This window comes from Chiloscyllium plagiosum, unplaced genomic scaffold, assembly GCF_037043375.1.
Source record: "Chiloscyllium plagiosum isolate Xiang-an unplaced genomic scaffold, Cpla_swu_hap1 HiC_scaffold_41, whole genome shotgun sequence".
Classification (NCBI taxonomy): Eukaryota; Metazoa; Chordata; class Chondrichthyes; order Orectolobiformes; family Hemiscylliidae; genus Chiloscyllium; species Chiloscyllium plagiosum.
The window spans coordinates 39,395,474-39,415,565 of record NW_028270179.1 but is presented as its reverse complement, the minus strand read 5'-3'; the positions used below and the strand labels follow the sequence as shown (position 1 = coordinate 39,415,565).

At 48.8% G+C, this 20,092-nt stretch overlaps 1 protein-coding gene across 1 annotated transcript; it reads right to left on the bottom strand.

The window, feature by feature from the left end:
* Positions 1-4,580: 4,580 nt before the first annotated feature.
* Positions 4,581-16,813, bottom strand: LOC122544456 (perforin-1-like). The gene is made up of 2 exons (XM_043683690.2): positions 16,728-16,813; positions 4,581-6,751 (listed from the first exon to the last, which is right to left on the bottom strand). Exons 1-2 carry the CDS (start codon positions 16,768-16,770, stop codon positions 5,112-5,114), a joined length of 1,683 nt encoding a protein of 560 aa, XP_043539625.2. The 5' UTR covers positions 16,771-16,813; the 3' UTR covers positions 4,581-5,111.
* Positions 16,814-20,092: the final 3,279 nt, after the last annotated feature.

Sequence of the window (20,092 nt, the reverse complement as noted above, 5' to 3'; positions counted from 1 at the left end):
TGGGGTAAAAGGCTGAGTGCATTCACCCTATCCATACCTCTCATGATACTATATACTTCTATAAGATTCCCGCTTCGTGTCTTGTCTCTAAAGGAAAAATGAAGTCCTAGCTGGCCCATCCTCTCTCTATAAAAGTCCTGGCAACATCCTTGTAAATTTCTTCGGCACTCTTTCCAGTTTAACAAGACCCCTCCTATAGCAAGGTGAACACAATATTCCAAGAGCGGCCTCACGGACCTCCTATTCAATTGCAAGATAACTGCCCAACTCAGCACTGAATGTTCTGACTGAAAACGGTCAATGTGCCAAAAGCCTTCTTCACTGGACAATTTAGTGTGGCCAATCCCTGGATAACCTACACATCCCTAGATACTACAAGACGATTTCCCATGGCTAATCCACCCTAATGTACCCATCCCTGGACACTACATGACAGTTCCCCATGGCCAATCCAACTGAACCTGCACATCCCTGGACACCACGGGACAATTTTACATGGCCAATTCACCCTAAACTGCACACCCCTGGGCACTTACGGGCCCATTTAGCATGGCTAATCCATCCTAACCTGCACATCCCTGGGCACTACGGCACAATTTCCAACAGCCAATCTACCATAACCTGCACATCCTTGGACACTATGGGACAATTTAACATGTCTAATTCGCCCTAATATGCACACTCCTGGGCACTACGGGACAATTTAGCACGGCTAATCCACGCTAAGATGCACATACTTGGGCACTACGAGACAGTTTAGCATGGCAAATCACCCTAACCATCACATCCCAGTGCACTACGAGACAGTTTAGCACGGCTAATCCACCCTAACCAGCACATCTTTGGATTGTGGGAGGTAACCAGAGCACCCAGAGGAAACCCATGCAGACACGAGGGCAACACGGTAGATAGCGCTGCTGCCTCACTGCGCCAGGAACCCGGGTTCAATTCCAGTCTGTGACGGCTGTCTGTGTGGAGATTGCTCATTCTCCCCGTGTCTGCGTGCGTTTCCTCCGGGTGCTCCGGATTCCTCCCACAGTCCAAAGATGTACGTGCTTGGTGAATTGGCCACACGAAATTGCCCATAGTGTTCAGCGATGTCTGGGTATGGCGCATCATTCAGGGGAAGTATAGGGTAATAGGATAGGGGATCAAACCTGAGTCGGATACTCTTCGGAGGGTCAGTGCAAACATTTGGGCCAAATGGCCTGTTTCCACACTGTCGGTATTCTAGATGAATGGGCCCAATCCTCTTCTCATTGACTCCCACTGTGCACAGTCCCAGTGGAAACGGAGCCTCTCCCATTCATCCCAACATTATCCAACCCAAATGGACGCAATCCAGATCCAGTTCACTCCTGGTGTACACAATCCGAATGAACCCAAACTACTTCCTGTTCACTCCCACACCACATTATTGAAACGGACACAAAAGCCTTCGTGCTCACTTCTTCTGTCGACAAGCTCAATGGACACAAGCCATTTGTGCTCACTCCCACTGTATACACCCAACTGCCTCCCCACACTCTATAAATCAATACACGCCCCTTTCAAACCCACTCTACACAGTCCCAGTCGACCCAAGCACCCTCCTCTTAATTGCTGCACTCACCTCAGTTGCAATGGACACAGCGTTCCTCCCGTGTACCCTCGGTCTGCACAATTACAATGGATCCAGAACTCTTCCAGTTCAGTCCAACTCTACGCAATCTCAGTGGATCCAAATCACTTTCCATTCACTCCCACGCTGCACAATTTCAAAACTCCTTTACATTTGCTCTAACTCTACATGATCCCAATGAACCCCAAATCATTTCCCGTTCACTTCCACTCGATTCACTCCAAATGGACACAAACCCCTTCCCGTTCACTCCTACTCTACACAAACCACTTTCTGTTCACTCCCACTCTTCAGAACCACTATGGACCCAAACCCCTTCCTGTTCACTCCCACTCTCCGCAATCCCTTGGGACCCAAACCCCTTCCTGTTCACTCCCACTCTCCGCAATCCCTTTGGACCCAAACCCCTTCCTGTTCACTCCCACTCTCCGCAATCCCTTGGGACCCAAACCCCTTCCTGTTCACTCCCACTCTCCGCAATCCCTTTGGACCCAAACCCCTTCCTGTTCACTCCCACTCTCCGCAATCCCTTAGGACCCAAACCCCTTCCTGTTCACTCCCACCCTACAAAGTCCCAACGGACCCAAACCTCCTCCCGCTCACTCCAACTCTACACCTTCCTAATGGACCTCAAAGCCTTTCCAATTTACGCATCCCATTTGCCACAGTCTCCGACTCACTGAATCCAATGGGCTGAGACCATTTCCCATACTATGTATTCCAAAAGGACACACACCCCTTCCCTTTAGCTCTACACGCTCCCTAATGGACCATTTCCTGGTCCCATACGCTCCCAGTCTACCAACACCCAATTGACCCAAACCACTTTCTACACACTCCGAAACTGCAGAATTCTTACAGCACCAGGTTTCTTTCTGTTCACTCCCACTCTACACAATCTCAATGGACCCAAACCCCTTCCCATTCACTCCAACCCGACACAATCCTAATGGACCCAAACCCCTTCCCATTCACTCCAACTTTACACAATCCCAATGGACCTAAACGCGTCCCATTCACTCCAACTGTACACAGTCCCAATGGACCCAAACCCTTTCCATTCACTCCAACTGTACACAATCCCAATGGACCCAAACCCTTCCCATTCACTCCAACTCTACACAATCCCAATGGACTCAAACCCTTTCCATTCACTCCAACTCTACACAATCCCAACGGAAGCAAAAACTCCTTCCCATTCATTCCAACTCTACACAATACCAATGGAAGCAAACCCCTTCCCATTCATTCCAACCCTACACAATCCCAATGGAAGCAAACCCCTTCCCATTCATTCCAACCCTACACAATCCCAATGGAATCAAACTCCTTCCCACTCACTCCAACTCTACACAATCCCAATGGAAGCAAACCCCTTCCCAATCATTCCAACTATACACAATCCCAATGGAGTCAAAACCCTTCCCATTCATTCCAACTCTACACAATCCCAAGGGACCTAAACCCCTTCCCATTCATTCCAACTCTACACAAATCAAGGGACCCAAACCCTTTCCCATTCGCTCTCACTCTACACAATCCCAATGGACCCAAACCCCTTCCCATTCACTCCCACTGTACACAATCCCAAAGGATCCAAACCACTTCCCATTCACTCCCACTCTACACAATCCCAATGGACCCAAACCAATTCCCATTCACTCTCACTCTACACAATCCCAATGGATCCAAACCATTCCCATTCACTCCTGCTCTGCACAATCCAAATTGGAACTCAACTGATGTGCATTCAACACAATTCTATAGAATTCCATTGGACCCAATCCCCTCCCTGTGCGTCCCATTCAACAATGTCCCAATGGATCTAAACCCCTTCCCATTCTCTCAATCTAAGTTTAAATCTAAACCCTCCAACTCTACATAATCCCAATGAAGTCCAATGGCTTTCCATCCACTCCCACTGTAAACTATCCAAATGATGCCAAAAGCTGTGCCATTCACTCCCACAGTGCACAAATCCAAAGGACCCATACCCCTTTGTAGTCACTCCCAACCTACACTATCCCAATGATCCCAAATCCCACCCAATTCACGTCCATTCTCTATGAACTCAATGGACCTAATTTCCTTCATATTCAATCCCTCTCTAGGCGACATCAAAGAGTCCAATCCTCTTTCCATTCATTCCTACTCCACACAATCGCAATGGACCCAAACTCACTCTCCATTCACCCCTACACAAAACCATCCCAATGGACCCAAACCCCTTCCCATTCACTTCGACTCGACATAATCCCATAGCCTTCATTCCCACTCTACACAATCCCAATTGACCCAAACCCCTTCCTCTTCACTCCCACTCTAAACAATCCCAACAGACCCCAACTCCTTCCCAATCACTCCCACTCGCCACAAACCCAATGGACACAAATCCCTTATCGTTTATGCCCACTCTAAACAAGCCCAATGGACCCAAATCCCTTCCCGTTCACTCCCACTCTTTTCAGTCCCAATGGATCCAAACCATTCACTCCACTCTACACTATCTCAATGGACCCAAACCCCTCCGCATTCACTCCCACGCTACATAGTTCCAATATACCCAAACCTTCTCTCATTATCTCCAACTACCCACAATCTCAGTTGAGCTGAACAGCTCCACCTTCACTCCCATTCTAGACAGTCCCAATGGGCAACAGCCCCTTCCCATATTCGACTAATGTATCATTTTCATGGATAAATGCCCCCTGGGTACCTGATATTCAGAACCTTGTCCTGGTGCACCATTGTAACACTGCTGAATCTTTCCTGGGCTCAAATGCCCTCGCTGTGAGGCCTTTCTGACATTTGCCTCCAGTCTCATTCATAATGGAATGATGATTCTGTCTTTCAAACCTCTCCCCCCCCACCAGCGCACCTCACATACTGCCCCACAACACTGCACAAGCCCACTCACGAAGTGTGCCCATGTAGACTGGTCACATGAAACGGGCTAAAAGCCATTGAGTTGGATTTATTACAAATATATGAGATTATACAAATGTACATAGAAATCAGCTTAGTTGCACTTCTTGATGGGCTGCAGTGCTAGCGTGTTTGGAAAAAGCTTTAAAACATATTTGATTTAACAGTGCACCCAAACAGAAATGACAGCTACAATAATATAGCCTTGATACAATCCGATAAAGGGGCTCCCAGGGAAAGGGTCAGGAGAAGTAGGCCGCTGGTGGTTCGTAGAGGGCGGGCCAAGAGCAGGGAAATGGGGAGAGCTTGGTTGGACATTGGAGTGGAGGTGGAGGGCGTTCAGCTCAACTGAGATTGTGGATGGTTGCAGAGAATGAGAAACAGTTTGGGGCATATTGGGCCAAAGCGTCTGTCTCCGTGCCGACTCTCTGACTCTATGACACGGTCCGAGCAAGATGCTGCCAGGGACAGGGCGACGGAAAGGGGAATGGTAGCTCAGGCAGGGTGGGCAGGAGTGTGTTGGGAAGGAGGGTGCGTTTGGCAAGACCCTGTTAGGGGTGAAGTGTCACTCAGCCGGGCTGGGCATGTAATCCTGGCAGGTGGCGCCACCCAGGTGGGGACCACAGGTGAAGGTGTAGCCATAGGTCACCTTGCCGTACTTGAGGAAGCAGGTTTCACCGTGGGTGCCAGAGGTGAGTCGGACCTGACAGGTGCCAAGGAGGTCATCGTGTTTGGCATCCTGGTCCCAGGCCTCGATGGTCAGCTTGTGCCCACTCTCAGCCTTGACCTCGCCCAGGTCCAACTCGGCATTCCACTGGGGGTGCCTGTTGTTCGAGATCATGGAGGTCCTGGCCTTCGCCTCTCCGTACTTGACCACCACGTAGCCGTCGGCTTTGGAGAAAGCGTCCCCCCGGAGGTCCCGGCCCTCCCAGACGGTGACCACCAGGCGACCCAGCCCCTTCCCCTTGGAGCAGCAGTTCCGGTCCACGTGACTCTCCCCGTGGCACAAGCAGGAGCAGGGTTGGCGTGGATCGTGGTAGGACCCGTGGGGGCACCGACTGCACTGCAGGGAGAGGCCACCGCCCGCGATGTAGTCGCTGATGTAGCGCCGCAGGATCGCATGCCTGGGGTCACTGTTGGGAAGCAGGTGGTGGAGAGGTTCCAGGGCATAGCGCCCCATGCCCGGGTGAGTGGACAGGCTCGCCATCCAACTGGTGAAGGCCGAGCTATCCCCGGAGAAGAAGAGGTCTGTCCTCTGCCGGACACTTCCCCCCCTCAACTCTGTCTCCCGGTCACTGAAGGCCTGGTAGACCTTGTTGGGCTTCATGGCATGTGCCATCTCCTTGCATTTCTGGTAACCCGCTGAGGATTTTGTGGTCAACTGCAGGGTGACATGGGCATCTAAAGACAGGCAGTCCTTCACCTCCTCGGCGCTGTAGCCCTCGGACGCTGCCTCACAAGTCCGAATAGCCGTCACGGACTTGTAGTGTCCACCCAGCTCCACCGACTTGAGGTAGTGGGTACCATAGGTGGCCACCAGCTTCTTGTATTGGTACTTGGTGTCGTCATTCATGACGGTGGGGAGGCGGGAAAGGGAGCGGGTGAACTCGGGTGCCAGGAGGGGCTGGGCCTTCACCCGAAACTGGTAGTAGAGGCACTGGAACTGGTGGCTGGCGAAACTGTAGCGGTCGCTCTTGGAACGGGTGGTTCCAAACTCCACCAGCTTGGACTTGGAGCCAGCCAGCACCGGGTTGGCACCGGTGCCCGGTTTGGGTGGAAGGGGCAGGTCCGCCCGCCAGTCGTTGGTGATGTCTGAGGTGGCAGACTGCGACAGCTCAGCAGCCGAGTGGTGGAGCCCGCTGGAGAGCGAGAGGCGGCAGGAGCTCAGGGTGCGCCAGTCCACCAGCGAGGCGGGCAGCCGCTGGCGCACGTTACCGAGGTGCCCGTTGCGGCAGAGGGTGCAGCTCCCGTTGGCCGAGCGCCAGGCGCTCACGTCGATCACAGAGGCCCCCTTGGGCCGCAGGGTCACCACGTCATAGCCCAACCCTGCCAATCTGGCCCCCGGCACGACGTTAGCATCGCGGCACTCGCTGGCACTTCTGATGGTGCAGATGCTGAGGGCATCCTGGAAGAGGAGGTACAGGAAGAGGAAACAGCCTGATTTCAAATGCCCAGCTGGCATCTCGGCTCCGGTGGTCTGCAGATCTGCAAGGCAAAAACATGCTCATTTATTTGACAGATTTGTGAGCTTTTAATAGCAATTTGCTTCCTTAGGTGTTGTTTTTTTTTTGAAGTTCCCTTTGCTTATTTTGATATATCTGTGAGTTGCTAAGATGTGCAGGCTGCTTTGAACGGGTGAAAGTGAGGAGTACAGATGCTGGAGATCAGAGTCGAGAGTGTGGTGCTGGAAAAGCGCAGCAGGTCAGGCAGCATCCAAGGAACAGGAGAATCGACCCGTTTCGGGCATAAGCCCTTCTTCAGGCCTTTCCTGAAGAAGGGCCTATGCCCGAAACGTGTCGATTCTCCTGTTCCTTGGATGCTGCCTGACCTGCTGCGCTTTTCCAGCAATGCATTTTCGGCTCTGATCTCCAGCATCTGCAGCCCTCACTTTCCCTTCACCAGTGGCAGTTGAAGGTTTGTTTGATATATGAATTCCCTCATCTCAATGATTAGCATTGCTGCCAGGAGGAATATTTTGCACACGTTGAGTTAACTGATTAGCTTCCAGACTGTAACTGGCTCCCGGGTTCTGTTAATCTGTAAAAAATAAACTACCCCCCAAATCGATTCTCTAACACTTTCTGAGGTATTTGACACATAAACCTCCCCAAATCCCTCAATCAGCATTCAGTCTGTAACAGCTCCTGGTTATGTTTTTCTACGCTGAAACAATCAGTTAGATTCCAGTCTGTAGCCCAAGTATCTCTTACTCAGCATATAAATCACCCTGTTCTTCTCGATTTCATTCAGTTCTGTACCTCACTCCATGTTTAATTATTCTAAACATAGATTAAATTCACTGCACTGTGGAAGCAGACCGTTGGGCCCAACAAGTCCACACCGATCCTCCGAAAAGTAACCTACCCAGACTCATTTCCCTCTGACTAATGCATCTGGTACTATAGACAATTTAGCATGGCCAAGTCACCTAACCTGCCCATCTTTGGGCTGTGGGAGGAAACCGGAGCACCCAGAGGAAACGCACGCAGACACGGGAGGGGGAGAATGTGCAAACTCCTCACAGACAGTCGCCCGAGGCTGGGATCGAACCCAGGTCCCTGGCACTGTCAGGCAACAGTGCTAACCACTGCGCCCCCATATGATCGCCTGCGAGCTCACTCAACTCGATTCCAGTATCTAACACTCCCAGGAATCTGCACGTGGCTGCAGAGCTGGTAAAGGAGGGAGGGCTTCAGATATATGGATCATTATGACACCTCCTGGGGAAAGGTGGGACCCGTTCAAGGAGGACTGGTTGCACCTGGACTGGAGTGACACCAATATCCTGGAAGGTTCACTGGAGCTCTTTGGGAAGGTTGGAACCAGATTGGAAGGGGGGTGGGGGGGGGGGGGGGGGGGGCGCGGAAACCGGAGCTACAGATCAGACGATGGGGTAGGTGGTGAACAGGCAGATCCAGTGTGCAGAGAGTCTGAGAGGTAGGATAGACAGTTGCGAAGATGCAATCAGTGTGATGGTTTAAAGTGTGTATTTTAACGCAAAAAAGTGTCAGGAATAAGGGTGATGAAAAATTACAGCACAGAAACAGGCCCTCCGGCCCCTCCAAGCCAGCGCTGATCCAGATGCACCATCTAACCCTGTCACCTATTTTCTAAGAATCTGTATCCCTCTGCTCCCTTCCCATTCATGTATCTGTCAAGGTACATCTTAAATGGCACTATCATGCCCCCCCTCTCCCACCTCTGCTGGCAACGTATTCCAGGCACCCACCACCCTCTCCATAAAGAGCTTCCCACACATATCTCCCTTAAACCTTTCCCCTCTCACCTTGAACTCGTGACCCCCAGAAACTGAGTCCCTCACTCTGGAAAAAAGCTCCTTGTTATCCACCCTGTCTACACCTCTCATGGTTTTGTAGATCTCAGTCAGGTCTTCCCTTAACCTGCTTCTTTCCAATGAAAATAATCCTAACCTACTCAATCTCTCTTCATAGCTAGCGCCTTAAATACCAGCAAGATCCTGGTGAATCTCCTCTGCACCCCCTCCACAGCATCCACATCCTTTTGTTAATGTGGTGACCAGGACTGTATGCAGTGCTCCAATTGTGGCCGAACCAAAGCCGTATACAACTGTAACATGACCTGCCCACTCTTGTGCTCAATACCCCTTCCAATGAAGGAAAGCATGCTGTATGCCCCCTTGACCACTCTATCAAGGTAAAATGGACCTGTACACCCAGATCACTCTGGACGTCAACTTTCCCCAGGACTTTTCCATTTACTGTATAGTACCCTCTTGAAGTGGACTTGCAAAAATGCATCATCTCGCACTTGCCGGGATTGAACTCCATCTGCTTTTTCTCTGCCCAACTCTCCAAGCTATCTATATTCTTCTGCATTCTCAAACAGTACCCTTCACTGTCCACTACTCCATCGATCTTAGTGTCATCTGCAAACTTGCTAATCGGACCATCTATACCTTCCGCCAAATCATTTATGTATATCACAAACAGCAGTGGTCCCAGCACTGATCCCTGGGGAACACCATTGGCCACAGGTCTCCGTTCTGAGAAACACCTTTCCATTACTACTCTCTATCTCCTGTTGCCCAGCCAGTTCTCTATCTTGCTAGTACAACCTGGAGCCCATGAGACTTCACTTTTTTCCCATCAGCCTACCATGGGGCACCTTATCAAATACCTTACTGAAGTCTAAGTATACATCATCTACAGCCCTTCCCTTATCAATCAACTTTGTCACCTCCTCAAAGAATTTTATTAAGTTGGTGAGACATGACCTTACCTGAACAAAAGCATGCTGCCTATCACTGATGAGCCCATTTTATTCCAAATGGGAATATGTCCTATCTCTTAGTATCTTTCCCAGCAGCTTCCCTATCACTGACGTCAGGCTGTGACCGGTCTGTAATGACCGGGATTATCCCTGCTACCGGTCTGAAACAAGGGGACAAAGCTAGCAATTCTCCAGTCCTCCAGGACCTCACCCGTGTTCAAGGATGCTGCAAAGATCTCTGTTAAAGCCCCAGCTATTTCCTCTCTCGCTTCCCTCAGTAACTTGGGATAGTCCCCATCTGGACCTGGGGACTTGTCCACCTTAATGCCTATTACAATACCCAACACTTCCTCCTTCCTTATGCTGACTTGACCTGGAGTAGTCAAACATTTATCCCTAACCTCTACATCCGCCATGTCCATCGCCTCAGTGAATACTGATGGAAAGTACACATTAAGAATCTTACCTGTTTTCTCTGACTCCATGCGTAACTTGCCCCTTTGTCCTTGAGTGGGTCAACCCTTTCGCTAGATACCCACTTGCTGCTTATATATGGGCGGCACGGTGGCACAGTGGTTAGCACTGCTGCCTCGCAGCGCCAGAGACCCGGGTTCAATTCCCGCCTCAGGCGACTGACTGTGTGGAGTTTGCACGTTCTCCCCGTGTCTGCGTGGGTTTCCTCCGGGGGCTCCGGTTTCCTCCCACAGTCCAAAGATGTGCAAGTCAGGTGAATTGGCCATGGTAAATTGCCCGTAGTGTTAGGTAAAAGGGGTACATGTAGGGGTATGGGTGGGTTACGCTTCGGCGGGTCGGTGTGGACTTGTTGGGCCGAAGGGCCTGTTTCCACACTGTAAGTAATCTAATCTAATATATGAATAAAAGGCTTTGGAATTTTCCTTAACCCTGTTTCGTCTCTTTTCAATCACCTTGACCTTATGCACGCTTCCTTTTCCTAGTCTCACAATTTCACCTCATCTTGCCATTTCTACCCCTCAAGTATATGACATCAGCATGGATCAAGACTTGGCGCTGTGACGTTGTGGCCATTACAGAGACTTGGATATCACAGGGGCAGGAATGTCGCGGAGATTGGAAGGTTCAAAAGGAACAGGGAGAGAGGTAAAAGAGGTGAGGGAGTGGCATTGTTAATCAGGGATAATATCACAACTGCAGAAATGGAGGCCATCAAGGAAACTTTGCCTTCTGAGTCGGTATGGGTGGAAGTAAGAAACAGGAAGGAAGCAGTCACTTCATTAGGAGCTTCCTATAGACCTCCAATAGTAACAGACAAATTGAGAAGCAGATTGGGAGGCAGGTTTCGGGAAGGTGCAGAAGTAGTGGGCGGCATGGTGGCACAGTGGTTAGCACTGCTGCCTCACAGCGCCTGAGACCCGGGTTCAATTCCCGCCTCAGGTGACTGACTGTGTGGAGTTTGCACATTCTCCCCGTGTCTGCGTGGGTTTCCTCCGGGTGCTCTGGTTTCCTCCCACAGTCCAAAGATGTGCAGGTTAGGTGAATTGGCCGTGCTAAATTGCCCGTAGTGTTAGGTAAGGGGTAAATGTATGGGTGGGTTGCGCTTCGACTTGTTGGGCCGAAGGGCCTGTTTCCACACTGTAATGTAATGTAATCTAATCTAATCTAATCTAACAGGGTTGTTGTCATGGGTGACTTCAACCTCACGGAAATTGATTGGAACTTCCTTAGCGCAAATAGTTTGCAGATTTTGTCAGCGGTGTCTGGAAAGGAGTCCTAACTCAGTGTGTAGATAGGCCGACTAGAGGGGAGGCCATATTGGTGCTTGGTGCTTGGCAACCAATCAAGTCAGGTGTCAGATCTCTCGGTGGGAGAGCATTTCGGTGATAGTGATCACAACTCCCCAACCTTTAGTATCGTCATGGAGAGGGATAGGAGTAGACAGTATGAGGAATTATTTAATTGGGAGAGGGGGGAATTACAATGCTATTATGCAGGAACTGTGCAGTATACATTGTGAACAGATATTCTCAGGCAACTGCATCACAGAAATGTGGGGGTTGTTTACAGAGAACTTGCTGCGAGTGCTGGATAGCTTTGTCGCACTGAGGCAAGGAAGGGCTGGTAGGGTGATAAGAGATGTGGAACATCTAGTCAAGAGGAAGAAGGAAGCTTGCTAAGTTGAGGAAGCAAGGATCAGATAGGGCTCTAGAGTATTACAAGGTAGCCAGGAAGGAACTGACGAATGGACTTAGAAGAGCTAGAGAGGGGCACGGAAAAGCCTACAGCGTTCTATATTTATGTGAGGAACAAGAGGATGGCCAGAGTGAGGGGATAGTGGAGGGAACTGGGGCCTGGAGTCGGAGCAGGTAGGGGGTAGGTAGCATTCCTTCATGCATACTTTTCTTCAGCATTCCTTCGTGAGAGCTCCCTTGTCATTTGTGAGGACAGTGTGAAATAGGCTGATATGTTGGAACAGATTGCCAGTAAGAAGGAGGATGTGCTGGAAATTTTGAAAAACATGAGGATAGATAAATCCCCTAGGCCAGACTGGAGTGTACCACTGGAAAAATACCAGCTGGCTGGAGGTTGGCATATATCATTCCCCTGTTCGCTAAACGGAATATGGATAATCCTGGGTTGTACAGACCAGTTAATCTTACATCAGTGGTGGGCAAATTATCAGTGAGGTTTCAGAAAGACGGGCTTTATGATTACTTGGAAAAACATAGTTTGGCTCGAGATGGTCAGCATGGCTTTGTCACAAGCCTTATTGAATTCTCTGAGGATGTGACAAAACACAGTTTCAAACATAGAGCAGTGGGTATGGTGCACAAGGACTTTAGCAAGGCGTTTGGCAAGTTTCCCCATGGTAGGCTCATTGAGAAAGTAAGGAGGCATGGGATACAGTGAAATCTGGCTGTCTGGACACAGAATTGGCTTGGCCCATAAAAGACAGAGAGTGCTAGCAGATGAAAAAGTATTCAGCCTGCACCTCGGTGGCCAGTGGTGTTCCACAGGGATCTGGTCTGGGAGCTCTGCCTTTCGTGATTTCGATGAGGAAATAGAAGTTTTCATAAGTTTTCCAATGACATGAAGTTTGGCGGAGCTGTCGATGGAGTGGAGGGCTGTTATCGATTGCAACTGGACATTGATAGGACGCAGAGCTGAGCTGATAAATGGAAGATGGAGTTCAACCTGGGAAAAAACTGTGAAGTGATTCATTTAGAAGGTCGACTTACAATGCAGATTACAGGGTTAAAGGCAGTGTGGAGGAACAGAGCAATCTTGGGTCCCACACCCATAGATCCCTCAAAGTTGTCACCAAGTTGATAAGGTTGTTAAGAAGGCACATGGTGTGTTGGCTTTCATTAGCAGGAGGATTGGGTTTAAGAGCCAGGATGTTATGCAGCAACTCTGTGGAGCGCTGGTTGGAATATTGTGTTCCGTTCTGATCGCCTCATTATAGGAAAGCTGCGGAAGCTTCAGAGAGCGTGCAGAGGAGATTTACCAGGATGCTGCCTGGACTGGAGGGCATGTCTTATGAAGAAAGGTTGAGGGAGGTTGGAGTGCAGAAGGATGAGAGGTGATTTGGTAGAGGTGGACTAGGTGATGAGAATAACAGATAAAGAGGGTAGCCAGAGGCTTTTTTTTTTCCCAAAGCAGAAATGGCTATCATGAGGGGGCACGGTAGTTCAGTGGTTAGCACTGCTGCCTCGCAGCATCAGATTCCCAGGTTCAATTCCAGCCTCGGGCAGACTGTGTGGAGTTTGCACGTTCTCCCCGTGTCTGCGTGGGTTTCCTCCGGGTGCTCCGGTTTCCTCCCACAGTCCAAAGATGCGCAGGTCAGGTGAATTGGCCGTGATAAATTGCCCGTAATGTTAGGTGCATTAGTCAGAGGGAAATGGATCTGGGTGGGTTACTTTTCGGAGGGTCGATGTGGACTTGTTAGGCCGAAGGGCCTGTTTCCACACTGTAGGGAATCTAATCTAATCACAATTTTAAGATGATTGGAGGAAGGTTTGAGGGGGGATGTTAGAGGTAGGTTCCTTACACAGAGAGTGGTGGGTGCGTGAAATACACGGCCAGCGGTGACAGTAGAATCAGATATATTAAAGACATTTAAACAAGTCTTGGATAGACGCATGGATGATAGTGAAATGTTGGATAGAGTGGTTACCTTGATCTTAGAGTAAGATAAAAGGTCAGCAAGACATTGTGCTGTACTGTTCGATGTTCCCACCTCAACCCCATCGATAGATTCCAGTCAATAACGCATTCCCCTTTTTCTCTTATTTTAAATATAAACCATCTCTGAATTGATCAATCAGATCCCAGACTGCAATGAACTCCCGATTATCTGTTATTCTCTATTTACAGAATGCTATGAAACTACTCAATTAACTTCCAGTCGGTAACTCACTCCCAGGTGTCTGAAATGCTGTACATGAACCACCCCGAACCCCTCGATCAGATTCCAGTCTGTAACTCCCTACCGGGTGTCTGTTATTCTGTATATAAACCACCCCGAATCCCTCGATTAGATTCAAGTCTGTAACTCCCTCCCAAGTATCTGTTATTCTGTATATAAACCACCCAGAACTCCTCGATTAGATTCCAGTCTGTAACTCCCTCCCGGGTTTCTGTTATTCTGTATATAAACCACCCCAAACCCCTCGATTAGATTCCAGTCTGTAACTCACTCCTGGGTATCTGTTATTCTGTATATAAACCACCCTGAACCCTTCGATTAGATTCCAGTCTGTAACTCCCTCCCGGGTATCTGTTATTCTGTATATAAACCACTCCTAACCCCTCGATTAGATTCCAGTCTGTAACTCGTTCCTGGGTATCTGCTATTCTATATATAAACCACCCCTAACCCCTCGATTAGATTCCAGTCTGTAACTCCCTCCCGGGTATCTGCTATTCTGTATATAAACCACCCTGAACCCCTCGATTAGATTCCAGTCTGTAACTCCCTCCCAGGTGTCTGTTATTCTGTATATAAACCACCCCGAACCCCTCGATTAGATTCCAGTCTGTAACTCACTCCCGGGTATCTGTTATTCTGTATATAAACCACCCTGAACCCCTCGATTAGATTCCAGTCTGTAACTCCCTCCTGGGTGTCTGTTATTCAGTATATAATCCACCCCGAACCCCTCGATTAGATTCCAGTCTGTAACTCGTTCCCGGGTATCTGCTATTCTATATATAAACCACCCCTATCCCCTCGATTAGATTCCAGTCTGTAACTCCCTCCCGGGTATCTGCTATTCTGTATATAAACCACCCTGAACCCCTCGATTAGATTCCAGTCTGTAACTCTCTCCCAGGTGTCTGTTATTCTGTATATAAACCACCCCGAACCCCTCGATTAGATTCCAGTCTGTAACTCACTCCCAGGTATCTGTTATTCTGTATATAAACCACCCTGAACCCCTCGATTAGATTCCAGTCTGTAACTCCCTCCCGGGTGTCTGTTATTCAGTATATAATCCACCCCGAACCCCTCGATTAGATTCCAGTCTGTAACTCCCTCCCAGGTATCTGTTATTCTGTATATAAACCACCCTGAACCCCTCGATTAGATTCCAGTCTGTAACTCCCTCCCGGGTGTCTGTTATTCAGTATATAATCCACCCCGAACCCCTCGATTAGATTCCAGTCTGTAACTCACTCCCAGGTATCTGTTATTCTGTATATAAACCACCCTGAACCCCTCGGTTAGATTCCAGTCTGTATCTCCCTCCCGGGTATCTGTTATTCTGTATATAAACCACCCCGAACCCCTCGATCAGATTCCAGTCTGTATCTCCCTCCCGGGTATCTGTTATTCTGTATATAAACCACCCCGAACCCCTCGATCAGATTCCAGTCTGTATCTCCCTCCCGGATATCTGTTATTCTGTATATAAACCACCCTGAACCCCTCGATTAGATTCCAGCCTGTAACTCCCTCCCAGGTATCTGTTATTCTGTATATAAACCACCCTGAACCCCTCGATTAGATTCCAGTCTGTAACTCCCTCCCGGGTGTCTGTTATTCTGTATATAAACCACCCCGAACCCCTCGATCAGATTCCAGTCTGTAACTCCCTCCCGGGTATCTGTTATTCTGTATATAAACCACCCCGAACCCCTCGATCAGATTCCAGTCTGTAACTCCCTCCCGGGTATCTGTTATTCTGTATATAAACCACCCTGAACCCCTCGATCAGATTCCAGTCTGTATCTCCCTCCCGGATATCTGTTATTCTGTATATAAACCACCCTAACCCCTCGATTAGATTCCAGTCTGTAACTCCCTCCCGGGTGTCTGTTATTCTGTATATAAACCACCCCGAACCCCTCGATTAGATTCCAGTCTGTAACTCCCTCCCGGGTATCTGTTATTCTGTATATAAACCACCCCGAACCCCTCGATTAGATTCCAGTCTGTAACTCCCTCCCGGGTATCTGTTATTCTGTATATAAACCACCCCGAACCCCTCGATTAGATTCCAGTCTGTAACTCCCTCCCGGGTATCTGTTATTCTGTATATAAACCACCCTGAACCCCTCGATTAGATTCCAGTCTGTAACTCCCTCCCGGGTATCTGTTATTCTGGACATGATCCACCCTGAACCCCTCGATTAGATTCCAGTCTGTAACTCCCTCCCGGGTATCTATAATTCTGCATATAAACCTCCCTGAAACACTCGATTAGATTCCAGTCTGTAACTCCCTCCCGAGTATCTGTTATTCTGTATATAAACCACCCCGAACCCCTCGATTAGATTCCAGTCTGTAACTCCCTCCCGGGTATCTGTTATTCTGTATATAAACCACCCCGAACCCCTCGATTAGATTCCAGTCTGTAACTCCCTCCCGGGTATCTGTTATTCAGTATATAAACCACCCCGAACCCCTCGATTAGATTCCAGTCTGTAACTCCCTCCCGGGTATCTGTTATTCTATATATAAACCACCCCGAACCCCTCGATTAGATTCCAGTCTGTAACTCCCTCCCGGGTATCTGTTATTCTATATATAAACCACTCCGAACTCCTCGATTAGATTCCAGTCTGTATCTCCCTCCCGGATATCTGTTATTCTATATATAAACAACGCTTAACCGTTCGATCAGATGCTTGTTTGTAACTGTGGTCACTGTGTGCCCAGCAGCAGAGAGAGTTCTGAGCCACAATTGAGCATGCTGGGAATTTTAGTCAAGGTATTTAAAACTCTTACCTCGGTTAAAACTGCAGTCAGGACATGTCGGGCCCTTTCCCATAAGCTGTGATACTCGGTTTCCCGAGTTGTCCAAGGTAGGAATGTGTCATGGCGGTCTGTTGGTCAGACTGGGCCAAAACTAATACTTATATGGACATTGGTATGTGGCTGTTTTGACATTCGGGAGTTGGTATTGAGGGAAATTCCGCTGGCTGCCGCCCAATAATGGGATCACGGTTCAGGCTTTTCATTGGCTGAGCACCAGAAGTCTTTCCGGAGACTGACAGCACTATGGTACAATGGTCATCAGGAAAAGTCTTTGCAGGAGGTGCCCTCAAGGTGAATATTTGAGAAGCAGCTGGGAAAGGCTTGAATACTCCTTTTGGTAACCCTCCTGGGTATCTGTTATTCTATTTCTAATCCACTCTAAACCCCTCGATTAGATTCCAGTCCATAACTCACTCCCAGGGACCTGTTATGCTCTACATAATCCACCCTGAACCCCTCGATTAGATTCCAATCTGTAACTCCCTCCCGGGTATCTGTTATTCTGTATATAAACCACCCCGAATCCCTCGATTCGATTCCAATCTGTAACTCACTCCTGGGTATCTGTTATTCTGTATATAAACTACCCCGAATCCCTCGATTAGATTCCAGTCTGTAACTCACTCCCGGGTATCTGTTATTCTATATGTAAACCACCCTGAACCCCTCGATTAGATTCAAATCTGTGGCTCACTCCTGGGTATCTGTTATTCTATATATTAACCACGCCGAACTCCACGATTAGATTCCAGTCTGTAACTCACTCCTGGGTATCTGTTATTCTGTATATAAATCACCCTGAACCCCTCGATTAGATTCCAATCTGGAACTCCCTCCCGGGTATCTGTTATTCAGTATATAAACCACCCTGAACCCCTCGATTAGATTCCAATCTGTAACTCCCTCCCGGAAAGCTGTTATTCAGTATATAAACCACCCCGAACCCCTCGATTAGATTCCAGTCTGTAACTCCCTCCTGGGTATCTGTTATTCTGTATATAAACCACCCCGAACCCCTCGATTAGATTCCAGTCTGTAACTCCCTCCCGGGTATCTGTTATTCTGTATATAAACCACCCCGAACCCCTGGATTAGATTCCAGTCTGTAACTCCCTCCCGGGTATCTGTTATTCTGTATATAAACCACCCCGAACCCCTCGAATAGATTCCAGTCTGTAACTCCCTCCCGGGTATCTGTTATTCTGTATATAAACCACCCCGAACCCCTCGAATAGATTCCAGTCTACAATGTACACCCGGATATCTGTTATTGTATGTATAAACCATCCCAATTCACTCAATCCTACATATATCCTGGCTGTTAAAACACAGATAGATTGTTAACTTGACCAAACAGCAAGAGGTGCCGGGTACAGTGGCCAAGTAACGCCCTGACTGCACAAAACCCGCCCACCAGACACAGGGCAAACACAGCGGCCAGGTGCGGGTGAGATTGGCAGCATGTGAAAGGCAGCAGTTATCCTGGTCAGACACGCTCCTGGCCTACATACGTCTAAACCATTTTTATTCATGTACTTATCCAAATGTCTTTTAAACATTGTAACTATCGAACACACAACATAGAACTTAGAGCGGAGTACAGGCCCTTCGACCCTCGATGTTGCACCGACCTGTGGAACCAATCTGAAGCCCATCTAACTTACACTATTCCATTCTCGTCCATATACCTATCCAGTGACCATTTAAATGCCCTTAAAGTTGACGAATCTAGTACTGTTGCAGGTAGTGCATTCCACACCCCTACTTCTCTCTGACTGAAGAAACTACCTCTGACATCTGTCCTGTATCTATCACTCCCTGAAATTTCAAGCTACGTGCCCTCGTGCTTGCCATCACCATCCGAGGAAAAGGCTTTGCACTGTGCACCCTATCTAACCCTCTGATTATCTCGAATATCTCCATAAAGTCGCCTCTCAACCTTCTTCTCTCTAACGAAACCAGCCTCAGGTCTCTGAGCCGTTCCTCGTAACGCCTTCCCTCCATAACGGACAACATCCTAGTAAATCTCCTCTGAACCATTCCCAAAGCTCCCATGACCTTCCTATAACGCGGTGACTGGAACTGTTTGCGATACTCCAAATGCGGCTGAACCAGAGTTTTGTACAGCTGTCGCATGATCTCGCAGTTCTGAAACGCAATCCCTCTACCAATAAAAGCTGACACACCGAATGCCTTCTTAACAACCCTATCAGCCTGGGCGGCAACTTTCAAGGATCTGTGTACCTGGACGCCGAGATCTCTCTGCCCATCTACACTACCAAGAATCTTACCATTAGCCCAGTATTCTGCATTCCTGTTACTCCTTGCGAGAGTATCTATCACTTCCACGCACGAGCCACCTGTCTTCGTAACACAAATCGCCCCTCATGCCTTTTCAAAATCTCTCTCCTCTCACCTTAAACACCTTGAAGTCCCACACCTGAGGGAAAAGACATCGACCATTACCCCTTCTTAATCTTGATTCCCTCAAAACCCGTCCACTTTACTCCCAATGTACCCAACTTCCTTCCCATTCGTTGCAAATGTCCAGAATCCCAAAGGACCCAAACCCCAAGGCTCATTCAACCCCAATCTACACATTCCAAATGGACCTTAAACCTGCTTCCTATGCAATCCTGCTGCACACAACCCAATGGACCCAAACCCCTTCCCATTCATTCTCACACTACTCAATGTTAATTGACCCAAACCTCCTCCCATTTTATCCCACTCTATACGGCTCTAATAGACACGCAATTCTTCCCATTCACTGTCACTCTACAGCATCGCAAACAATGCAATGCCTTTGTAATTCACTCCACCTCTTCATAAATGCGACATCTTCGACACTCCTTCCCGTTCTCTCCCACTCTACGCAATCCCAATGGAACCCAAACCCCTTCCCGTTCACTCCAAATTGGCACATTCCCAAAGGACTCCCATCCCATTCTGTTCACTCGCACTCAACACAAGCCCAATTGTCCCAGACTAGTTCCTATTCACTCTAACTCTGCACCATCCCAATGGGCCCAAACTCCTTCCTCTTCACTCCCACTCTACATAATCCCAATGGCCCCAAACTCCGTCTCATTCACTCCCACTCTGCACCATCCCAATGCATGCAAACCTCTTCCTCTTCACTCACACAATGCACAATCCCAGTGGACCCAAACTACTTCCCGATCACTCCCCCACTGCACAATCCCAATGGACCCAAATCCCTTCCAGTTCACTCCTGCTCTGCACAATCCCAATGGACCCAAACCCCTTCCCATTCACTCCCACTCTGCACAATCCCAATTGACCCAAATCCCTTCCAGTTTACTCCTACTCTG

Excerpts from the sequence above, each read along its gene's own strand:
- LOC122544456 (XM_043683690.2), bottom strand. The coding sequence starts at position 16,770 with ATGGGAAAGGGCCCGACATGTCCTGACTGCAGTTTTAACCGAG. Across the intron at positions 6,752-16,727 it reads TGACTGCAGTTTTAACCGAG|ATCTGCAGACCACCGGAGCC; the intron begins GTAAGAGTTTTA and ends TTTGCCTTGCAG.